The sequence below is a fragment of the Bacillus rossius genome, chromosome 8 (assembly GCF_032445375.1).
Source record: "Bacillus rossius redtenbacheri isolate Brsri chromosome 8, Brsri_v3, whole genome shotgun sequence".
NCBI lineage: Eukaryota > Metazoa > Arthropoda > Insecta > Phasmatodea > Bacillidae > Bacillus > Bacillus rossius.
Window position 1 is genome coordinate 58,155,440 of NC_086336.1, and position 24,416 is coordinate 58,179,855.

Here is a 24,416-nt window from a genome sequence, read left to right on the forward strand (position 1 = left end):
ACTGTAAGTAAAAATAACGTGTGTCAACCTAGTACCTATAAGTTCTGCAATGTTGATTCCACAACTTGCAAAATGTCTTAATTATCAGTAATATTGTGCTGTCCTCACCTCCATGTCTCAAGGCAGGACCACCCTTGCTGTTGAAACTTCAGGTGCTACACAGCTTTCGCTTCCACGACATTGCCTGGGACGAGGGTTGATCAGGAGATGGTTTGTGGCAAGGGGAGAGGCAATAGAACTACTTTTTCCTTCTTTTTAAACTTTCAAATTCTTTAATTTTTTTTTGTGTGGAAATAATACATTTTTTTAGAATTTCAGGAGGTGGGATACAGATATCCTTGTGTACACTTCTGCTGATTATACATGGATGGAGATACATGGCTGATTGGCTTGTAATCCATTCGAGGAGACACAGAACTCTTTTAATTTCTGAATACAAACATCTAAATAAAATAAGTGCACCAAACAAATATTAAAAAACAGTGTTGAAAATCAAGACAAATTGAGAATATTAATAAAATTCACTTGTCTAGGTGTGTGTAGATCTGTGTGTATCTGTATGTAAGAGAGAGAGAAAGAGTTAGGTATATTTTTTACCACACTTTTTCATCATTTTAACATATATCTGCATGTAAAGGTCTGGAACAAGTCCTATGCAATTAGTGTTCATGCTTGGTAGAAAGTACACAGAGTTCAATCATGTAACTTATTGGTTATGTTTTTAGAATAACATTTTAATAGTTGCATTCATATGTCAGAATAATTTTAAATATGTTAGATACTAAGAGTATGTTGTATTATGTTAAACAGTATTGGAACCTTGGCTTGGAACTTAAAAATAATGCTTGGAGGGCGGAGGGGGGGGGGGGGGGGGGGAAGCCAAAACCCAGCATATGATGAAACAATGAAATTAAATTTTATATCACAGTTGGTAGTAGGCAGTTGCAGTTGAGACTATAGCTGACAAAAAGGGAATTATAGCTTTTGGTGCAAGTTGGTAATGTGACTAAAAGACTATGTGATATACATCATTGGGGAAGATATTGAGTATATCATCCCTCTGTTTTGCAGAATAGGCCCTTCTTGTTTTTATTGTCACAATCCTAATACATGACTATTTGTTAGCCTTTAATTATATTATGTAAAGTAGCATTTATTTAAGGCGGATAACTGTTCTAAACAGCAATGGTTACTGCAATTATAAATATAAAGACAGTGCAAAAAAATCATCATGTAAATTAAATTGTTAAAATTTGTATGTTTATATAGTACTTGTTACTTATAAATGTAGGTTACGTAGAATTTCATTTCGAGACTACATAAAATTGTATTGGGCATAAGTAGAGACATGCATATTTCGCGATTGCGATAAAACGAATTTTTACGCGAATTTGAGTACATTTTTAAGAATAACGCGAATTTCTCACATTTTGGATAATAACGCGAAATCCTTGAATTTTCGGCGAACAGTCAGAACATTTTCCTCATTCGAACACGGCAATTCAATTTGTAAATACAGTAACAAACGTGAAACAACAAAAAACCAAAGATAACTACCCACACAGTGTATTTTATAACATGAAAAGTTGCTTTTATTTCTAAACATGTAACAATTTAAGCCTAGGCGTGTAAAAGTCCGAGTAATTACAGCAGGAGACAATCTAATGTACTAATGTACTAGGGAAAAACGTAAACTCACGAATATAGAAACGTAACGGAAATGTCGGAAATATTACGTGGCTGATCGTAACATTGTAAGTGCTGATACTGTATTTATGTCACAACTTAGCCGAAATACTGGTACGAGACATGAACTTCACAAGATAAAATGAGTGGAATCTTGGTAACTGTTTTATACGTATTATATAATTTCGGAAGTATTATACTGTTGACGCATATTTTTTAAACTAACCATTTATTTGTGGGGATCGTAAATTATTAATTATTGGTATCAAGACATCAAGATGAACGTAAACTTGAACATGTCACGGCAGCGAGTAAGCGGGTGCGTATACCAATAAACTGGTATTAGAACTGGACAAAACTGGTACACGGGAGGTGGAGCTTATATTTTTTTCCGCTAGGCTCGCTTCTATTGGCTGGCTGCTGATGGAAGGTCACGAGTCTGGGCGGAGCATTGAATGAGTTATACTGCGCATGCGCAGCTCAGAGAACAGACGCCGCACTGGGCCGCACTGTAACAACAGATGATCGAGTACAATGACCTTTCTCCGCGCAAGGCGCGCAATTGACGGTAAATTTTCATCAATTTGCGCCCCTTTTTTATTTATTTTTACTGTGTAATGTAGCCCGTTCTGAACGCGGCAGGATGCGACTGTATTTTAATTAACTTTAACGTATTTCTTACTTTTCCCTTTATTTACACTTTCCCGCTTTTTACACTTTTTTACTTTGTCCCCATGAAAAGTGCAAATAAGGGGTTTTGCTGTATTTTGATATTCGGCTCGCCTGGACAGTCGATTATCACGGTGTTTACAGCAGGTTGTTTCTCGAAGCGTTGTTCTCTTATATAGTCTTTAGCGTTGTTTGTCCATTGCGTCCATTTTTATTAACCAAATACCAAATTTAAAATGCAAACACGGTGACGATTCGTAACATTCTGTTGTGCGCAAGTTAAAGTTTAACGGGTCGAATTTTGTTACAGATAGTTTTCAACGTCTGTGAAATAAATTAAAGGTGTACAATTTAAAGGTCGGCTAAAACATTAGGCCTATTAAAATGCCTAAAGTGCCGGTAACTGCAAAACAGCGAGCCTCTGAATTTTCTCAACACGGACTTTATGCTAGTGATTCAACCACACTTTTTTGTCGTCACTGTAATGTCACCGTCTCTTGGGATAGGAAAGACTCATGTGAAAAACATGTAGGCAGTGAAAAACACAAGAAGCGTCTCTCTTCATTGCAAGGCTCATCTAGTGCGTCTGAACGCCAGTCGTCAATATCTTCAGCGTTTCAGACAGCAAAAAATAATGTCCAAAAAGACAAAAAGTTGGAATTTATAAAGGAAACAGCAGAGACCTTTATAAAGGCAAATATACCCCTTGAAAAGCTTGATGATCCTAATATCAGGGCATGGCTGAACAAATACATCGAAGGTGCTGGAGACATGCCACTTGCGAGAACAGTCCGTGAGAAATATGTAGGGGACATAGCCAAATGCAGAATTGAAGATGCCAAAACTGCATTAAAGGACAAAAAAATTGACATACTGTGCGACGAAACAACAGATAAAATGGGTAGGTGTGTATTTGTTGTTTTATTTAGAATTCTGAATCTTCAACAGGATAAACCAGAAATATTTGTTGCAGGAGTTCACTTTCTTGAAGCTGCTAATGCCACAAACTGTGTGAGGGCAATTTTAGATTCACTCAAAATGTACAATGTACAGTATGGTGATGTGCTCTCAGTAGTAACCGATGCTGCTCGTTATATGACCAAGGCTGTTAGTACTCTCGAAGTAATCCTTGGAGACCAGTTAACGCATGTCCAGTGCTGGGCACATAAGTTAAATCTAGTTGGCAATGTCTGGGTGAAAGAGTTGCCTGAGTTGAACAATGCTATGAGCAAAATAAAAAATGTGTTCAACAACACCAGGAAAAGAAGGCACCTGTATGCTAGCTTTCTTGAAGAAAAGCATGGAGAGAAACGTCCATTGTTCCCACTTCCTGTTGTTACTAGATGGAATTCCTGGTTCAACAGCGTTTTTTATGTAGCAGACTACATACATGACATTGTTGATTTCTGCAAAACAGATGAACTAAAGGCAACACAAAATTCAGGGGTTGAGTTTCTGTGTTCACTCACAGAAAATGACATTTCTCTCATTCTTTGTCAAGCTGTCTTTGTGAAAGAGCATGCCAAGAGCCTTGTAGAGCTAATACAGAAACTTGAAGGTTCTTTGTATCCAACTGCCCATTCACTATATGGGGACTTGCAAGGTATAAAAAAAAAATTTGAAAACATCACTCGTGGCATTTATTTTGAGGCAACCAGTAGAGCTTTGTCTAACATGCCCCCCGCTAAAGCTGCTGAAGCTAAAGTGTCCATCACAAGAACAGCAACACAAGCCCTTTCCAAACTGAACTCTCTCATGACAACTGACCCAAGTAGAAAGAGATTTGAAGCAATTCAAATTTTTAGTCAGGAAAGTTTGTTGCTTGCTAAATTAAACCCAGAAATGGTGCAGAAACTGAAAACTGTCCATAGTCTCTACTCCATAAGCACTGAAGAATTAACAGCTGGTTTTGGTCAGCTTCAGGACATTGTTACAAAACAAATGGAAACAGACAATTCAGTGGACGTAGTGAAGTCATTGAATGTAGTAAAGCTGTCACAGCCATTGTTTGCTTCCAGCTGCCTTGAAGCCATCTGGATGCCTTCTGCAAACGTTGACTGTGAACGATTTTTGTCCTCATATAACACAGTCTTAACAGACCGCAGGACAAATTTAAGTGAGGCTAATTTGTGTATCATGGCTACTTTTGCTTTCGAGAGCTAAAGTTTGAGGATTTTGTTCCATGTGTTTATGTCACTATTTTAGAGACTTCATATTTATTCTTGCTGGTTTAGGTACTAAAATATTTTCAATTACTGTATGTAAAAAGTGATGTGTAAATTCGATTGTAAATTACTGCTGCTAGTGCAACTGTACAATGCAAGAATGTGTCCAAAATTTCAAGGTATGCTTAGCTTAATTTTTTTAATTTATAGTGCTAAAACTATTTAAAAAATAACACCGCTTTTGATGTATGATAACACCACTTTTAAGGGTAAATAACAACGAATTTTGCTATAAAATAAACCCCAAAACTGCATGTCTCTAGGCATAAGATGTCCACTAAGTATTGAGGATTAATCCCTCGCCTTCTCTCTCTCTTCGCTGTTTCTTGATGCAGACGAGCTAAACTAAACAGTAGCATTTTTTTTTTTAAATACAGTGAGAAGTAACAGGCATGCTCAAGTGCTGACTTATTCAACGGGACCCACACTAACTTGACGTTCCTCCTCTCAGCCTTGTGTGAGGTCATCACGATGCTGTATTACACCCAGCATCCTCACTTCCACAAATGATTTAATCATTTGTTTTTTTAAGAGCAAATAAATACCAGAGCGCTTTTATGTGTTTTAAATGTGACTCCATGAACTGGTTATTCGACTTATGTAAATGTTCACAAAAATGTGTGGGGCAATGTAATCTAATCTCAAAGAATGACCAATCAAAAGCAGTTATCATATTTTTTATGCAAGGTACACGTTGTTGGAGGTGGAGGTAAGTAAAATGCAATGCTTGGCCTTAGTTGAGGTGGCTAAACTCTCACAGGTGCTAGTCTTATTTGCCAGTATGTAGGTAAACACGAGTGTGACGTATTAGCTATTGGCACAGCTAGGCAGGGGCCCCGGGACTGGGCAAATCGAGCAATTTCCCACGTCATTGTGCCAGCCCTTTTGTTATTAATGGTGACCTGTAGTATCAACAGATGTCTTAATATGAATTAGCAAAACCATCATCGAAATTTAGTTACAGTTTGAATTAAAAATTGTTTAAATATCTTTTCTCAGAGTGCTATTCTGTACCCCTCTCCACCTGGGCCCTAGGTAAGACCGGGAAGTCTAAGATGCACACAAAGTTCTGGCATTCCCGATTACACCCGAACAATTCACCTTCGGCCAACCTCTGGTTTATTTGTATATATTTATATTGCTCTGTTTATTTTAATGTAGCTATACTAACCTAACTAACCGTCCATAGTGTTTTAAAGTGTTTTAATGTAGCTAACCTAACCGACCACTTTTAATATTTGAATTCATTTTTCCTGCGCAAAAATAAAACAAATCCCGAAGTTGGCAGAAGGTGAATTGTTTGGGTGTAATCGGGAATGGCAGAACTTCATGTGCATCGTAGGTCTCCCAACACATTACCCCTCCAAATTATTAAGGCCCCGCAAAAGCAAATGGCCCAGAGTTCCATAAAGTTTTAAGATCGCCACTGCTGCCAGGAGAAAGTTGTGCTCCTGGACCGAAACTACATGAAGCAGGAGTTCTGCTTGGTACATGCAAGCAGTCTTTGCGCTCGGCCAGCCACCAGGGGACGAACTTGCCAGGACTCCACTAACTGCTCACGGGGCTGCCTGGAACTGAACTGGTGTGGAGCAATACAACGTACCTGTGGCATATCCTTTATCATGCTGGTGGTACTAGGTGAAGACAAAGTTTTCTATTTTGATGTAAAAATTGGATGTATATTATAGCTAATATTTAGCACCTAAATCTTCAACCCTACAAAATTATAGCATTAGTTTGTCTAATCCTACAAAGTTTGCAAATAAGGATTTTTTTTTAATTGATATATGAATCCTAAGCCAGGTTTATATTTTAAATATCAAAGAAACACATTCAATGGTTCCTTTAGTATTTACGTCATCCAAGAAGCAATGTTTGCGATGGGGGTCTGTTATTAAATAGTGCTGATGGAGTTGAGGAGTGGGTGTGTATAAATCTTCACAGAGTTTACATTTGAGGTCAAAATGAGAATGACCACACCGCCTCTTAAGAACAAAACATTAGGTTTGTTTTACTCAGTGTCTCTTTTTGACTTTAGGTCTGGAGGTGCCCTTGCTGGTTTTACTCCAAGGGGCAAGATCCCCTCAGGTCACTCATGTCATACCCTCGATGCTTCACTTCTCGAAGAGTTGCGAGGGCAAGTCGTCTGCTGGTTATTTCCGCGTTCGTAATGTTCAGTGTATTTTAAATTTTTGGGATGATTAATAACTTGTGTTATCATGTTACAAGTGACGATCGTATGTTTATATATCAAGATGTTTTAAATGAAGTGTTTTCGTTAACATATATTTATTGAAGTGAGACTTCTTTGCTGAGGGGGCTAAAATTTTCTAGCTTTACGTTCACTTGAGGGGAATAGTTGGGTAGGTGGTGGGGGAACCGGTAGAGGAGGAGAGTGCGTCAGCGCTGTCGCCACTCCAGCACATGCGCTAGCCGTCGAATGGGAAGATGGCAAAGGAAGGAGGGGATAGGTACAATGCGTAGCATACTATGTGCTAGTTGTAATGGCAGGAAGCAGAAACAGCAGCGTAGACATAGCATTGATGCTACTGAATTCTCGTAACGCTGCTCTCAGTTTTCGTAATGCCTGACAATTGACGCTACCATATTTATTTAATTTAAAGTAACTTATATTTTATTTATTTGTATGGAAAATAGATATTCATATGTGCAATTAACTTTAAGTAACATTTTTTTTTTCTATAATAGTGTGTTGAAAATGTAAAACAGACATTTAGACTTAAAAGGTTAGCTTTGTAAAGTTTTATTTAATTTTTGGTATTTTAACACTGTTTTTAAATGTCAAAAGGACATACAGACTTGTGAGATAAACTTTAAAAGTGAAATTTATGTTTGATTGTGGAGTGTTTTTTGTTCTTTCATTTTAATTCAGCTGGAGATTATGGTTTAACATCATGCCCAAAAATAATAAAAAGGCAGAAGCAGATACAAGGTATTATCAAAGGAAACAGAGGCGCCAAAAATTTCCAGTGAAGAGATGCGAGAGTACAGGGCGCGGAAAAGGGCATTTTTTCATACGAGATCATACCAACATCCTTACTATTCGTAATTGTTCTCTCTTTTTCAATAAAAATAAATACTAATAAATTTATCTCTATCTATACCGAATAAGCAAGAAGTTTCACTTCTTTCGCGCATTAACTCCACACACACTTTTTTTTTATATTACTTGAAGTTATGTGAAGTATATTCATATTTACGATAATTTGATTAAGCTCTCATCATTTGTAACACGTTATAAGATATTGCCTGAGCAATTTCACCTTCAGACAAATCTTAATTAGAAATTGTATTTCTCAAGACGTCTGTTTTTGTGACATGTAAAAAAATTGAGACTTTCAGTACTCGCCAGCCAGTGATTATAAACTAGGGATAGGGAATATTTACTGTCGTGACAGATCACGACTTGTAATTGCAAATCGCAGGGCCAACAAGAGTCTAGCGACAGGAATGCTACTTGCTGCAACTGGCTGAACACAGTGCTGGTGTCAAGTTCCAAGATCTCGATTGGTATACTTTCGAACATATGTGGAATGGAAGAAAAATGTTGAAAACGAAACATTTTCCAGCTATGTGAAAGAGAGTGGTTCAAAATGGTGTGCTAGCAATTCTATTCTGCATTATTTTGTATGTAATCGTTCAGGCAATTACATGTGTATTACATGTGAGGGGTACCTTTAAACTCGGGGTAGTAATAAAATCAATGGGACATGTCCTGCAAGCATAAGAGTAATCTAATGTGAAGGTGGAATGTGTAAAATTTGTTAAATTTCAACACATGTAGGCCATCAAAATTACATAGGCCATCTCAGTCTCTCTGATTCGGAAAGATGTAATTTAGCAACAGACCTTGCGAGTAACATACCATTCCAATCCATTCTAGACAAGATACATGATTGTTTCTGATTCAAGACTAGAAAGAATTCACCTCCTAACAAGAAAGACTTAGACAATATTGAGCTGTGTTACACTCTATGTGCTGTTTCTGTGAGAGATTGGGACAATGGGACTATCGGGGACGCGTGGGTTAACGAGGTAAGGGCAAGTGATATGTCATGTGTTTTGTTTTACAGCCACTGAATTGCACCCAGAGTTAAAAAAAAAAATTATGTTTTTGTCTTAATTATTATGGACAATGCTCAATTTGACTTACTGAAAAAATATGGCAGCGACTGTATTTGTATCGATGTTGCCCAGGTTTTTAACAATTATTGCGGATTCGAACTGATTATATTACTTGTTTTATATGATGTAAGGCAAGGTTTATCTTGCGCATTTCTATTATTGAATAGAACAGATCAACACGTACTATCAATTTTTTTTGAGTATATAAGAAAAGGCAACAGAATAATAGGCCTCAAAGTTTTTATGTCCGATACATTCTTCAATGCATGGGTTTTAACCATGAAGCTACAGACTATGAGACTTAACTGTTCATGGCACGTGGACAGAGCCTGGCGGAAATATGTCAAAAGTTAACGTTGGAGAAAAACGGTTCGAAGTCTACAAACTCTAGCGAACATTGTTACAAGAACGAGACAATGCTTTTTCTATGGCTGCATTTGAAATGATCCTCCCTACGGTAATAAACGGACTGCATAGAGATTGACTCAGCTGATTTTGGAGCATATTTGAGCAAGAGCTATGAGAAAAATATTCAGTCATGGAATATTGTTACAGGCTGAATAGTGGCATCAATACAAACATGCATGTAGAAAGTATGCATAGAACCTTAAAATATATGTATTTGTAAAGAAAGATTGGAAAATATTTGGATAAAGTGAGTTTTGCTATTATGAACTTTCTTAAGGATAAGCTATTTGAAAGGCTAATTGTTCTAACTAAAGGTAAAGTGACCACTTGTGAATATAAGTAGGCATAGAGCAAGTCTACTTCTTAACGTGAACTTGATTATCAATGAATACTGGCTGTAAAGTTTTCATCTACATATGATGTAAAAATTGTATTAAATCAAAGAAAACAGATTGTACTGTCCCTTCAAACTAGTGTGTAACCAAGATGCTACATTCAACCATAAACATACTTGCACATATGTGGATTCCACCATTAAATGGAACATGTGCAAAGATATCCATCTCGTATATCAACAGAAAACCACCCATGATACAATTGCATCAGAAAATGTTCAAGCCAGTGCTTCCACTAGCGATGGCAATTTATGTATTCATTTAAAAACAAATTCAAATATACTGAACGCAGATAATGTAGCTGAAATATGCAAAAAGTTTCAACTTTCTTTTAAAGTAATTTTCTAAAAATTATTCCATATTTTTAATACTACTTTAGAGAAAAAATGTTTTTATAATTTTTTTCAGTACACTGGTTGGTGGTTTACTAAGTCAAGTAAAATAAAACGAAATGACTACAGTATGGCGTCAGATCCTGCAGGCACACCATTGTACTCGCTCAAGGTCGAAGCGAGCTGCTGGTCCCGGAACAAGTGTTAGAAGCGCTGCATTTGCAGCCAGTTGCAGCAAGTAGCATTCCTGCCACTAGACACTAGTGCAGGGCCATGCTACCCACCTGCGACAGCGAAAATGTCACGCCACATTGCTCTTTCCTCGAGCAGTGCCAGACATGTCGCGTGTCACTAAAGGCCCTGTTCCACTCTCAAATATTTGTATCCAATATATTTGACAATAAAGTTGGAGGGGAAGTATTGGTCGGAAAAGAGATGTCATTTCAGTTTTCGCTAGGCAAGATTTTGTTTGGCTGTTCTCATCCAACATCGAACTTATTTTTAGAACCTGTTCTATGTACAAAATAATTGACTCAAGCCATTCAACTTGACAAACAAACATGGCTGCGCTAGTGATGTCATAAACCTCCAACTTACACAACATACTGGAAGGTGTTGGAAGCAAAATTTTGAAAGTTGGACATTTTAAGAGAAGTGCGCTATCAGCAGATAGCGACTTGTCGCGGGCAATTCTACATCTACTGAGCAGCGATACGGGATACACTTGGCACTGTCATTGCTCGTCCAGCAATACATGCACCACACGAGCATTGCCAGTCTATTTTATTGCACCCAAACAGAGCACTGGCCAATTTCAGTGTGTACGACATTATTTTATAAATGTGCAGAATATATTTATAAATTTCCAGGTACCAATTATTGTAATACCACAGAAGATGCTTTGCTTATTTAGAGAAATGCATAAATGTATGATGAATCATGGCAATAAAATATGACCTACTTTGGTTTCTTTGAACATACATCATTTCAACATTTTTCTTTTTTTTTAAATGTATAATGATCATTGATCAGGGTCATCTAGTAAATATTGGTAATATTTCAATAGCGAGATAAAACGTAATAAAGCAATTCACATAAAGATGATGATAATCTTAGTTCTGCTATTTTAAAGCACGAATACACACAAATCTCTCAAACCCACATGCATTACATGCAAGGTTCTCCTTGAGTTGTGGTAGGTGTGTCGTGGCTCAGATCCCGTGTCTCTGTGTGGGTCTTGTGTCGAAAAAGGCCTGCGCTGTCGATGTATCGGTAGCCCCGCGCGCGGCTATTAGCGACTGCCAAGTGTGTTCATCAGCCTATTATAATTTGTATGCATCCCTTTGCCGATTAATAATTGTTCAATCACAACAGATTCAATTAAAAGACAGTTTTTGGTAACCAACCTCTTTGTATAAAGAAATGAGAACCTATTTTCCCTGTGATACATTTTGAAACCTAGCCTGAGTCATCTCCCACTCTGCAAACTTTGCGCACAAAATGTGGTCCTGGAAAAGTGATGCCTCTCAGGGCCACAGCAGTCGTCGTTCACCAACCATCGAAAACACAATTTACATATATCTATAACACTCGGCATTATCTTTACAGAATTTTACGTTGGATTTTGTGCCCGAGTTTTGTATTATAATTATATTTGTAATATATGAACACATAAATTTTCTCATCACATCTTTAATGAATTCTGAAACACTCGCTCACATTTTTCTATTTGCTTCAATTGTTTTTATCGAAAAAACTTTTAACGATTGTAATTTTTTTTTCAGTACCGTAAACTGGGCCAACTTTGACCCACTTTTTTCAATTTTTCAAATTTGATGCTTCTGATCTTTTTTATTAGTAAAGTAAAATTTTCCAAAACATTTTTGGTGTAAAGGTGAAAGTATTGGGGATAAGTACTTATTCGGTTTGGAGTATTATCAAATTTTATTGTTATTTTACAAATTATTTTTTAAGTGGGTTAAAGTTGTCCCATCATGTGACAACTTTAGCCCACTATCATTTTTACTGCAGTAGTGAGTGTATTTTTATTAGAGAGTTAATGTTGTACAAATGGGGTTATGGGACAATGTTATTTAGAGTTATACCTAGAATATAAGACCAAATAAATTCAACATTTTATTAAGAAAAAACTGATTATCTAAAGAATACAAAAATCACACTATAATATTAATTATTTTAAGTATACCTGTACCTTCTATTGATAACTAATGCAAACATAGGTATGTCCAAGCACACTTGTGAGTCACCATGAAAAATTATTAGGCAACATATGATAAACATTTTTACATAGGTAGTCAGAGTCAATATGAGGACAAAACTCTTTATGAAGTGAAAGTGTTTAGTCGAGGGACAGAAAAATATCCCCTCATTGACACAGGCTCATGTAGTTTCATTATTATGTCATCAAAATCATAAATCATTATGTCCTCTTTACCATTGACTGGCCATTTCCAAAATTTCATAGTTTTTTCCATACACGTCACCTTAACTTTCTTGATTCTACTGTCATCTTCTATGGGAAAACCAACAATCCTGCCAGGATATAGTTCTCCATTGTATGTGACTGCAACATAGTCACACTCACTTAGTTCTTCCTTCCATGATTCATTTTTGTGTGGAGTTAGGCACTCAGAATCGGAATTAGGGTTTTCAGATTCCAGATCGTCACTTGTGGAATCGGAAATGTCAAAACTGGATCCCTCGTCAGATGAGGTAGAATTGTCTTTCCTTGGCCTTCCCCTCTTTCTCTTTTGTTTAGGTTGTGAGGCGACTTGTGTACCGTTATCCACGTCTGTTGGAGTGATTCCTTTACCAGGTTCAACGTTTACAAGTTTTCTCTTCTTTCGAATCGAAGGTGTGGCCTCTGATCTCTTACTGATTACTGTTTCGAGGAATGCTTCACTGACAATCTCAACATTCACAGAACTTTCAGCACCTGGCATTCGTTTCAAAACATTGGTGGCATCAAGAGGATGAATGCCGCAACTTTTGAAACCTGGGACTAAATTTTGCCCCTTGTCTTGAACATAGACTCCATAAAGTTTATTCAGCAATATAGGGAATACATCCTTCGGTAGAGTTTTGAAACGCTCTCCACTAGGAGTTTTACCCCATTCATGTAGAATTTTCCTCCATTCTGTCTTCAGTGGATGAAAGAACGCCACATCAAGTGGCTGTGTCAGATGGGTGGAGTGTGGGGGCAGGCAAACAAAGACAATGTCATTTTCTTGGCAAGCTGAAATACTTCCTTGCTAATGTGAGATGCTAAGTTGTCTATTATCAGTAACTTTTTTCCTTCTTGTCTTTTGAGTCTAGATGGAAAAACCAGTCTTCAAATGATCCCGAGTCAAACCATCCACTCTTCGACCTATTAAATCGTGCACATTTCGGAACCCCTTCCATCCATGTGTCCCATTACTTTTCTGCCTTGTAGACAACATAGACGGGCAGAAGTTCCCCTTTAGCATTTCCACAAAACATAACTGAGGTACACATTTTGGAAGAATCCATTACTTGCTCAACATGTTTCATTCCACGCCTTAACAAAACTTTTCTGCTTCCTCGGTCATCAGTCAGGTTGGTTTCCTCGTAATTCCACATATTTTCAGGTGGAATACCTTCAGCACTTTTCTCCAGAATTGAAAAAAATAGTTAAGTACTTAATGTCTCCTTATCTATACCAGCCCGGTCTCGCTTAATGTTTGAGGATATGTGGCATGTTAACTCGGGGTGACGTTCCAGAAAGTGCCTTCCCCAGTCATAACCTGATAGGTTGTCACGGAACTCACAAACATTTAGACCCATTTTGTCTAAATAAAGTTTGACAACACATCTTAGAGCATATTCTGTAATGGGAAACCCATAATCACATTTAATCATAGTATGTTCAATGAGTGTATCTTCCTCTTCTTAGGTTAGTATTGGCTGCCTACCTACTTTTTTAGTGTGCAGACCTTTCAGTTTGTTTTTAATTGTGTTGCGGGAGATGTTCCGAAACTTCTCTGCTGCCCTCTGAGAAAGTCTACCTTCCCTAATATCTGCCAAACACTTCTGTAAAGTACCTTCTGTGTAGTCCTGATATCTACGACTCTCTATCTTTCTTCTACTTACTTTTCTCGCTGTTCTCATAGTGCTGCCTGTTTGACTCCCTGAAACATATAAACAAGCAAAAAATATTTAGCATAGTTTGGCCTCAATGTAATATAAAGTTTTCTGAAACATTAAAACCGGAAGTGTGACATGAGGAAATTTTTTTTTTCAATGGTGCAACTTTAACCCGGGACAAAGTTTTCCAAACTAACCTCTAAATTGACATTTGCTATTACTATGAGCAAAGTAGAAAAAAATTTCTACAATTAAGCTGATATTGAAATGTTCCTGTATGACATATTTATAACGAAAATATTCTTACACTTACCAGAATTTTTAAACTAAAATCAAAATACGCACACCACAAAGTTGTGTACTAAATTAATTCTTCATGAAACAGCTGATTCTTTTGTAACAGTGCTACCACCTCAATTGAAGTGGTACAAAAATTTCATACCTACATATTTAAAACAGTAACATAATGTGAAAGAACTCTAACTAATGTTGGACCTATTATTTTGTAAAACAAAATAATCAATATTTTTTCTCTGTGTGGGACAAAGTTGACCTAAAGGGCCAAAGTTGGCCCAGTTTACGGTATACATAAATATATATGTTCTTATTTTTGTTTTATTTAAGTAGGCTCACCAAAATATTGACTTAAAAAATAAATAATTACTTAAATGTTAATTCACCATTGTTTTACAAAGAATTAATTTTAAAATTATTTATAAATTATTATTAATATTTAATGCATATAAAACATGTTTTTTTCAAAATTGTATTTGAGTATTTATGTATATTAATCTTAAAAGATTTTGGTTGTATTATAAATAATTTTTTATTGTGGCCATATACATTAGAATTTTTCCACTGCACATGATTATTATTTTAGTTCATATGATAATTCCATTCGGCTGTAGTCTGCTTTCTATAATATTTATTCTCTATGTATTTACTTGCCGCCAGATGTTGCCGCCAAATTTTGTGTAATTTCTGGCAACAATTTGTTTTGATGTCATTTGTGTATTGATGGGAATGGTTTATCAGTGTTCCTTGAAGAGTTTTGTGTGTGCAGTGTGTGTGTTGTTGTAGTCTGGGTTTTAGTTTCTCTTTTTAAAGAATTATAATTATCAAAGAAATGGCTAAAGTACAATTGTGCAATGTAAACGTTTTGGATAATCCAGCCGCATTCTACAATCCATTTCGTTTTGAAATTACCTTTGAATGTATTGAAGACCTGAAAGAAGGTACTTAGTCTCTTGTTAATTTTAATTTCCTGCTGCTGTTAAGCTCTCACCATAGAAATATCTTACAAACACTATTTTTTATTAAATTTTGTGAAATTAGGTTAGGTATACAGTAGAGTCCCGCTAATCCAGACTTGTCCGGATCGGACCCTGTCCGGATTAACCGTATTCAACTTTAAATTGTATCAAAAACAAGTTTTATAAGCTAAAGAAGAAATCTTTATGCTTAAAAATCAACTGTGTTTTATTATAAAGTACTTAAAAAACTAAGTACACATGTATGTAACTTATGAATAATACAATACATTAAAATTACAATTAATTTACATTTAATTTTTCGTTGAGTTTGAGCGCGAACGCTTGCAATGTTACGCCCGACAGCGGAACGACTTGTTCATGTTGTTGGCAAAACCAAATGTACAAAGCCTCGTCTAAAGTTTAATTTTTTGGTTTTTTTAACGTGCTTCTGTTACCCAGACTGTCCTTACTCACCCTTTTGGCACAAAATCTTCAATTTCGTTCAAATTTTTTTTTCCAATCAGAAACAGTTGGTTTCCCCACTCCTAAATTTTGTTCACCCGCATCAATACGAAATAAGACTTGTTGTTTTTGCTCCATTGTTACAGTTCACTTTCTTACGTTTAGTAGCCATTACGTTGCTCTTAATAAGTGCACACAATACAACACTCGCACTGAATAAAAATAACTGTCACGAGCACCTATCACCAGCACGAGTAACCATCGACTGAAGGGATAAGGGAACAAAACAAAACAACTCGCAGATATAGAGTGAGTCATTTCATGGAAAACAGACGATGAGCGGAAAACTAGCGGTAAGACTCCAGGCAACTGAGGGCAAGAGGACCTTCTCTTAGAAATGTATTTTCTTATTATCCTTTGTCACAACATTATTTTTCATAATTTTTTTTTAGATCCGTCCGGATTAACCTAATGTCCGGACTAGCGGGGTCCGGATTAGCGAGACTCTACTGTATTAATAATACATAAAATCATTATTAGGTAATTCAGGGTCATCACATTCAGGAAAGTAAAGGAAAACTTAGGGAATATACTGTCAAACCTGTAAAAGTCTTGGAAATTCCTCAGTGATAGTAATTTACTACATATTTACCGAGAGTAAAATGAAAGACTCCTCACCGGGTAAAAGCCCAATTGCGAATCTAATCTGAACCTAACCAATTGTTCAAAAGATTTTAAAGTATCATAAATGCATGTAACCTAACCATACAAACTGTAACATGATGTTACAGTACTTTAAATACAGCCAACCTAAAGGTATAAAAGGTAAACCTTTCGAAAAATTGTTAAACTGTTTCGCAGAATCATAAAAAATAATGAAAGGAACTCAAAAATACATTTTAAAAAAATTAAGTTATTTAGTAGATACTGTTAAAATCATAATGGGAAAGAATGTTAATTTTATAAACTGCTAAGCTGTAATTTTTATATTTCATTACCTACTTCAAGACATAATTATTTTTCAGTGGCATGTTCATGGAAGGATATGATTTTCACATTGTTGAATACTATATTTTGTTGTATTGGTGATTTTTTATTTCAATAATGTATGTTTCCAAGGTTAGAGTTTTACACTTGTTAATGATTCTTGCAAAAAAAAAAAAAAAAGGTATGTTGGGTTAGGTCAGCTACAAAATTAAATGTTTTAGTGAGTTTCTAGATTGGTGGCGGGCAGGGTCATGAAGTTGAAATTTTGAAATTGTGTAGTTAAAGCCTTTATAAAGTAAGTAAAATATTGATTGAATAATTATTAGAATCACTGTTACAATGATATTGCAGTGATTGTATTAATTTTTCATCAGTATTTAATAGTTTTCAAATGGTTAAAAAAACACAGTTTTGGCAGACTTCAAGGCTGTTTCCCACTACTATTTTTCCTACAATATTATGTCAATGGGATCTTATGCACAGGGTTTCCGAGGTACTAAATCATGTACAACAGGACAATGTATACAGGATCATGCCTTCAGTACCAAATGCACAGGATCTGCTTATTACATATAACAAAACAAAGTAAAACTTTGAATGCTGACTATGACATTGCAAACCCCTGCTCTATCCAGCTTTGCAGAGTATTCTTGTGATTTAATGTTTCTTAGTAATGCAGTATATGAACTGGTTAAATAGTATCATGGTATCAGCTGGTTAAATGGGTCATGGTAACCTAGCTTTAGATTTATATTATATAGTTAGGAATATTTTTGTAAGTAATTCTGATGTTTAATTATTTTTATTTAGCCATGCCTTTGAACAACTTTTGTACCGATTGTCACAATGTTGGATAGGTTACTATTTATGTGTGTGATTTTCAGTATTTTATTTCATTTGAATGTTATTTTATTGCTCTAATTTTATATGTGTATTTCAAGGTGTGTTTGAGACATTTCTAGAATGTGAGGCAGTGGTTTCTGCGAGAGAGAGAAAGATAGATGTACGGTGGTTTATTTATCGCATCCCGTGTTAGAGAAAGACTGAGACTTTAGCCAGGACCATGAGAAAACTCTCTTAGCGGGAAACCACAGACAAGTAGTTGTAAGAACAATGTCTAGCCAATAGGAAGGTACCTTTTTCAAGAAAGTTCCTAGTTGGTAATTTTTTTTGTATATTTGTTGTACTGTGGTTTGTCTGGATAGTCATAGCTCTGGCATTGCAGTATGAGGTCCCATTTGTCGTTAACTCAAAAATGTATTATTTTAATGTGAGAAAGAGACCAGTTTAATGGCCGTAATCTGGGTTGTGCCAATGATAAACCTCTTATCAGGACATTTTGATCGGAATTTCGTTGACCTTGGTCGACGGCAGAAGCCCACGACGGGGCGTTAGTGTACTTTTGCACCGACCCAAGGACAGTTAGTGTTCCTTGGTTGTACTGTGTGATCATAAGTGACCACGGACATTTTCACTGGTACAGTATCTGATTTTTACTAACATTTATTCAACTTTTCAGGCTGGTGATGGTGGTTATGTAGCGCTAAACAAATTGTAATTGTGCAAACTGTATTTTGTACCGAAGAACATTTTTAGTAAGTTCTGCCCCTTAAGTATGTTTGTTGAAACATATTGATACCAGTGTGTATTATAATATACGTTATCTTGCCAGTTACACCGATTACACAAAGAAAAAGTGTTGAATGAGCGAAAGAAAACGGGAAAAATTCAGGAAATCAGCTGAAGTAAGAGAGTGGGAATCGTGATATAAACTTTGGAAAGTATGTTGATAGTTGTGAATATAAGAGGTCTTAAAAAATATATTATGAGCGAGTCTTTCATTACTTGCCAGATATATGTAAAACCTAACCTCGGTAACGAGCAAATTCATGTGCTCTCATGTTGCTAATAATCTTATAATACGTAGAATATGTAATAACGCAGAATTCTTTAAAATAAGGCAAATTGTGATAAATACATAAACAAATTCTGTTTTTAACTACATTTCTTGATGCAAATCACACATTTTCACACCCTCTGCTAGAATTCATTGCTGGAGCAGCTACATTGATTATTGAGTCATTTGATTAGCAGACCAAAATTTAATCTAGATAATGAAACAACTCTGATAAAAGTGAAAAAGACTTCAAAAAATACTAAATCTCGGCTTTGGAATTTATTTTTGACAAAGAATTTTATTAAAATATTGCCCATCTTGTTAAAATTCGTTAAATATTTATGTAATACTATAAAGTTTCCCTTTGGCTTTGTGAACTTTGGTTTGCGCCACCCGCCACAGACGGTAGTTTCATGGCTACACATTTCCATTCCATGCGACTTCCGTTCCATTCGTGAAGTTATTGCTACTAAATGTCTTATACTGAGGGCTAAGATGTTACAATTAAACAATAATTTAAAACAGTGCTTTTGAATACTTCAAAATGTTAAAATTTATATTGCAAAGCTGTGTTTATTAATTCCAACATAAATTTTTGTACTAATTCATCCGGTGCTTTCGGGAGTGTGAGCAGTGTGTGTATTAATGGCACACCCATCTACCTGCAGAATTTTATCCTTTGTTTTCTTTGGGTGATTCCTTTAACATCAGTGATAAACCAGGGGTAATGAATAAAACCATGCAAGTTACCGAGTACTGAAGCTTCTAAATATCAGTATTACGAAATGCTCATGTAGGCTACATTAAAAAATAATGTTCTTTACTCAAACGTAAGAGCCAGTTGCCTTCCACCAAGGCGTTCATGGTTCTTCCAGTGAGTTCAACCACAGATTTCTGACAAGTTGCAAGCGGGAATGTTGCCAGGGGTTTTCTCTTTCCCGCATGGATGCATTCCATCGCTGTTCCAGCCATGCTGCCTCGCACCTCGTAACTCTTCAAATACCTTGATGTTGAGCCACTTCCCTTCGCTCATATGCACCGCCCAAGTGAAATAAAAGTCTTTCACATAATTAGGAATCACTGTGAGCTTTCCAAAGTCAGGTCGCGGTATCATATGACCAGTTATAAATAACTTGGATATACCGACTAAAAACACTGTCTCGTCATCAGCCCACTGAGTTCGTCTGTGCCGTGATATTTTTTCTGAGTGATTTCTCCCACGGAATTCTGTGTGCTATTTGTGCATTCATCTTTCTTGTCCATTTGTGTTGTTTCTTTGTGACATACAGTGGAAGCCAGCTCTGGCATGTCCTTAAAAATGTTCTAAACCAGCCTTCCCCATTGCAGGAATCATTAAAAAAGACTGACCATTTACAAAATAGAGATAATTAAAAAAAAGTGTACAAAACATCGTTAAATAGCCAAAAATGATGTATTTACAAGAATCACTTCCGTATCACATTGATAAGAATGTGAGATAACTGCAATTTCCGTTAAAAAATTGGCGACTTTCCATGTATTTAATCTCGTCCAAATTTTTAACAACAGAAGGTTCCAAGTGCTAGGAAATTCTAGTCATGACGTTGGGGTCATGGTCTGGGTTCAGAGTCCGTGGGTTTTCTCAGGGTACTCCTTTTCTCCACCTGTTCGTTCCGTCAATCTTCCGATTTCAATCTTGTAACTCTCCCGCACTCACTCACACTTGGTCCCTGGTGACATTGACACCAACTAGATGCTAAGCCCTAAACCAGGCATTCATTTGGGTCTTGATTATGACCACCGCTGACTTACATGCGAAAGTCATTAAGTAAGTTACTAAAGATAATTTTAAAATAAGTGTGCTATTCACTTCACAACTATTTTTATTTCTCATCATGATCTCCAACAATATAATTGCACTCAACCCTTTGTTTTATCAGTGCTCCAATACCAGCTGCTTATAATTCTTTGGGTTGCTGTCTCGGCCACATCAGGACACGCTGCTGTTTTGTCGTACAGTTGTCGAGCACCATTGCCATATTAAAACTGAGTGGCTCATGTGTGTGAATTCTGCCTGGTCAATATTAAATAAATATGTACCTAAAGCTGGCTACCATCTATTAACAGGTATTTTCGCTCCACTACCTTGGATTTTTCTATCTTTGTGCTATAATTCTAATTCTGAACTATCTACCCCAATTCGTGGCATGTCAAGGCGTAAATCATATCTCCCAGATCTTCTACAAACTTTTTTGCGACCACGTATTTACTAACAGGCTTTAGTCTGTAAGTGCTGCGAGTAATAACATATTATTTCATACGGGCGACTACAAATATCGTGATAACCACACCAGTTCACAAATGTTAACTTCAACAAGCAGCCAGAGTTAAGCCCTATGCCATGTCAAACTAAAAAAAAATTTCAGCACGGAAGCTTTATTGCAAACTGTATCGAAATATTTGAAATTTTTAGATGGAGTGGCCTAATCCCCCTTAATATTCTTGATAAGTATTTTCTACCGCTTTAAGATAAATCATGTAAATTTGTGACATCCTACTTAATGACATTCCCTCATATTTTATTTATCCCTTTTAACATCTTCTAATTTGAAGATTAAACATACCAATTTGTGACTTACATAATGACATTCCCTCATATTTTATTTTTCCCTTTGACATATTTTGATTTTTAAGATAGAGCATGTAAATTTGTGTCTTACTTAATGAGCTTCCCTCATAACTGTTGCTTGTGTGTGCAGACCTGGAGTGGCAGATGATCTACGTAGGTTCTGCGGAAAGCGAGACGTACGACCAAGTCCTGGACACCATCTACGTGGGGCCGGTCCCCGAGGGGAAGCACATGTTCATCTTCCAGGTGAGTGCCGCTGGGACGTAGCGCATCGCGGTTCCAGCATTAGTCGTTTTTAAATGCTAGAGCATTCCTTTAATATCTTAAGATCAGTCTGTATTTTAATCACAAATTTTGGTGCAAAATTGAAAACCAATCTATTTTAATCTTTAATTAAACATAGGATAAATAATCTGTAAATCAACTGTGTATTGATTTAATGATTGAAAGTACTATCGAATGTCGGTAGTCGTTCACCGGGTCACAGTGAATAATAATTTTTTTTTTTTTTTTAAATTTGATCAAGTGTATTGTTTTTTGTCTTACAGATGTTGGTTACGTAACATTGATATCATAATTGTGCTAACTGCTTTTTTTTTTTTCTTGTGGGAAGAGGTTTCGTGGTCAGTTGGACGTGGTATGCGTGGCTGAATTGAGTTTCGGTGAATATAGGGGAAACTCGGGGAAGTCTTGGCGTAATAGAGTGGCAAAGCCTGTGCATTGAGCCTTTGCAGGTTATTAGCAAAGCGTTGCATCACCACCGAAGCTTCGAATAAAACAAATATGGCAAATTCCCTGGCGAAGTCAAATCGAACATTAAAAGGAGCTTCAGTGGATTCGCTTGGTCGAAGCTTCGCACAGGTATACCAAGGGTCAGGGTCACGGGTGGTGCCGGGTTGTAGCGTCTCCCACGTGTGGCAGGCGGACCCCCCGGACACCAAGAAGATCCCGGTGGCGGACGCGCTGGGCGTGACGGTGGTGCTGATCACCAGCCTGTACAAGGGCCAGGAGTTTGTGAGGGTCGGCTACTTCATCAACAACGAGTACGCGGAGCAGGACCTGCGCGAGAACCCCCCGGCCCAGCCGCAGTTCAACAAGGTGAGCCGCCCGCCTCCGTCACGCAATTCAACAAGGTGAGCCGCCCGCCTCCGTCGCGCAGTTCTAACAAGGTGAGCCGCCCGCCTCCGTCGCGCAGTTCAACAAGGTGAGCCGCCCGCCTCCGTCGCGCGACCCAGACTAGTGCAGTACTCCCGTCACTGCTGGTTTGGATGTAAAATTGGACGTAGTTATGCAAAAAAGGAACCAACCCACAATTTGGTTATATTTTATTTGAAAATAAATTAAAATAGTACAAGGTTGATCGTACCGTTGTTGCTATTATTATATCAGTATTTATACTAGACCATTAAAATTATACCCACATTATGTTATCAATAGGAGAATTACAATTCATAATTAACTTAACTTCAAAATACTCGGAATAGGTTTCATGTGGGTTGGTTCCTTTTTGCATAACTACGTCCAACTATGGAACTGCGGAGCGTTATTTATTTGTTATGTTTCAAGCGTAGACCCTTGGGTTGTCTGACTTCACATACACACAAATGCGCTTTTCTCAGCCTGACGTCAAGAGTACAGTTAAAGTTATATAAACTATACTACGTCAATTCTCACTCTTGTAAGTAACGACAATATTCGTAGTTTAAACTCGACTGTTTTATTATTTTGCGTTAAATCCCAAGACGGGAAATGCAATCACAACAAAGTTATAGTTTAACTTACCGACTCGAGAAAACAAAGTTTTCAACTAGCTCATACAACTTATAGTCTTAAAGTTCAGGACTTCTGAGATTATATCAAAAGAACAATTATTTTGTAATTTGGTTACAATTGAACGATTCGTGAGAATGAGAAATTTGCGTTAATGATATGTGCTTAGTCATAAACAATAACACTGTAATCTACAATTACACCTCGCTTGGTGTGGGTGATGCTGGAGTTCGTCGCAAGCAAGTAGTTCATTTTTACACACTCCTAGCAAGTCATTTGTTTTAAGTAGCCATCTTTTCAAATAACTTGCTAAGTTAACAATGTATTTTTTTTTCTTTTCATTATGACTAATCAAAATTTAAAAAAAAATTAAATATTTTTTTTTTGCTGAATAAGTTTTCCCCTAAAAGTAAAAGCATGTTTGATTTCATTTTTTAATTGCTATCAATATAGTAAGGTTATTTACGATTGGGTTAGCCGAAGTATTTAGTCACTGGATCTAATAATTTGGTGCAGGGTGGATTTAAAAGCTTTTTGAAAAGAAATAAAATGCCTGTAACTTTAAAATTTTGAACACTTTTTGTTCTCAGCTTGATGTTAAATTATTGAACGGCGTGCATATTGATGCATTAATTGTTGAACTTGTGCTAGATATGTAACTTATAATTACGTGTGTTGATAAAGATGAAATGTTTTGTCGGTAACACCACGAAATGTGTTGGCTCCGCTCACGCGTCTCGGGGAGCGATGCGGTGACGTTGAGGTGCGGGCCCCCAGGTGGTGCGCAACATCCTGTCGACGAAGCCGCGCGTCACGAGGTTCAAGATCAACTGGGACGACTCGGATATGGCGATGCAGCCCGTGGAGCTGGACCTGGGCGACAGCCAGGACTCCGTGCCGGCCCCCACCCCGTGCGCCGCGCCAGCCCCGCCCCCGCCCCCCTCCCTGTTCAACGACGGCAGCAGCCAGAGCTACATGGAGGTGATCATGTAGCCCCTGCGTCATCCCGCGCCTCCGCGCTCATTCTCTACTGTCGAATTTGTTTCATCGAATTTAAGGAAAGAAGCAATTTATCCTTCTGTGAAGGGAATTATGTTTGTTAACATGTAAAATTCTGAATCCAAAAAATGAAGTTTGTATTCAATTTTTAGTGAAACTTTTTTGTAAATAACATTTTACTTAGATATTTTCAAATAAAAATTTTTAGTAGAATATTTGTAATGTTTCGAAGATTTTTTTGTAAACTATTACACACACACACACACAAAAACAGAAACCTTTATTTTCACTTTTCAGGGGCACCAAAGGAAAAAGTGTAAATTGTACAAAAAAGAAAAACATTAATGCACTTTAGCCTACTAATATTCAGTTGCTTTGCATTTCTCTAGGCGAATGCTGTACCCCCCCCCCCCCCCCCCCCACTGGACTGGTCCTCTTCACCCTCCTCTCACAG

General features: G+C 36.9%; 1 protein-coding gene across 4 annotated transcripts; it reads left to right on the forward strand.

The window, feature by feature from the left end:
• The first annotated feature begins 5,096 nt into the window (after window positions 1-5,096).
• On the forward strand, window positions 5,097-24,175 carry LOC134535016 (histone chaperone asf1-like). Of its 4 annotated transcripts, none has more exons than XM_063373844.1 (4): window positions 5,097-5,289; window positions 21,324-21,439; window positions 22,115-22,291; window positions 23,741-24,175. In XM_063373844.1, the coding sequence occupies exons 1-4, from the start codon at window positions 5,229-5,231 to the stop codon at window positions 23,954-23,956; spliced, it is 570 nt and encodes a 189-aa protein (XP_063229914.1). In that variant the 5' UTR covers window positions 5,097-5,228; the 3' UTR covers window positions 23,957-24,175. The 4 variants fall into 4 exon arrangements, with proteins under 4 accessions (XP_063229914.1, XP_063229912.1, XP_063229913.1 ...); XM_063373842.1 differs by lacking the exon at window positions 5,097-5,289 and adding an exon at window positions 5,667-6,218; XM_063373843.1 differs by lacking the exon at window positions 5,097-5,289 and adding an exon at window positions 14,873-15,221.
• The last annotated feature ends 241 nt before the right edge of the window (window positions 24,176-24,416 follow it).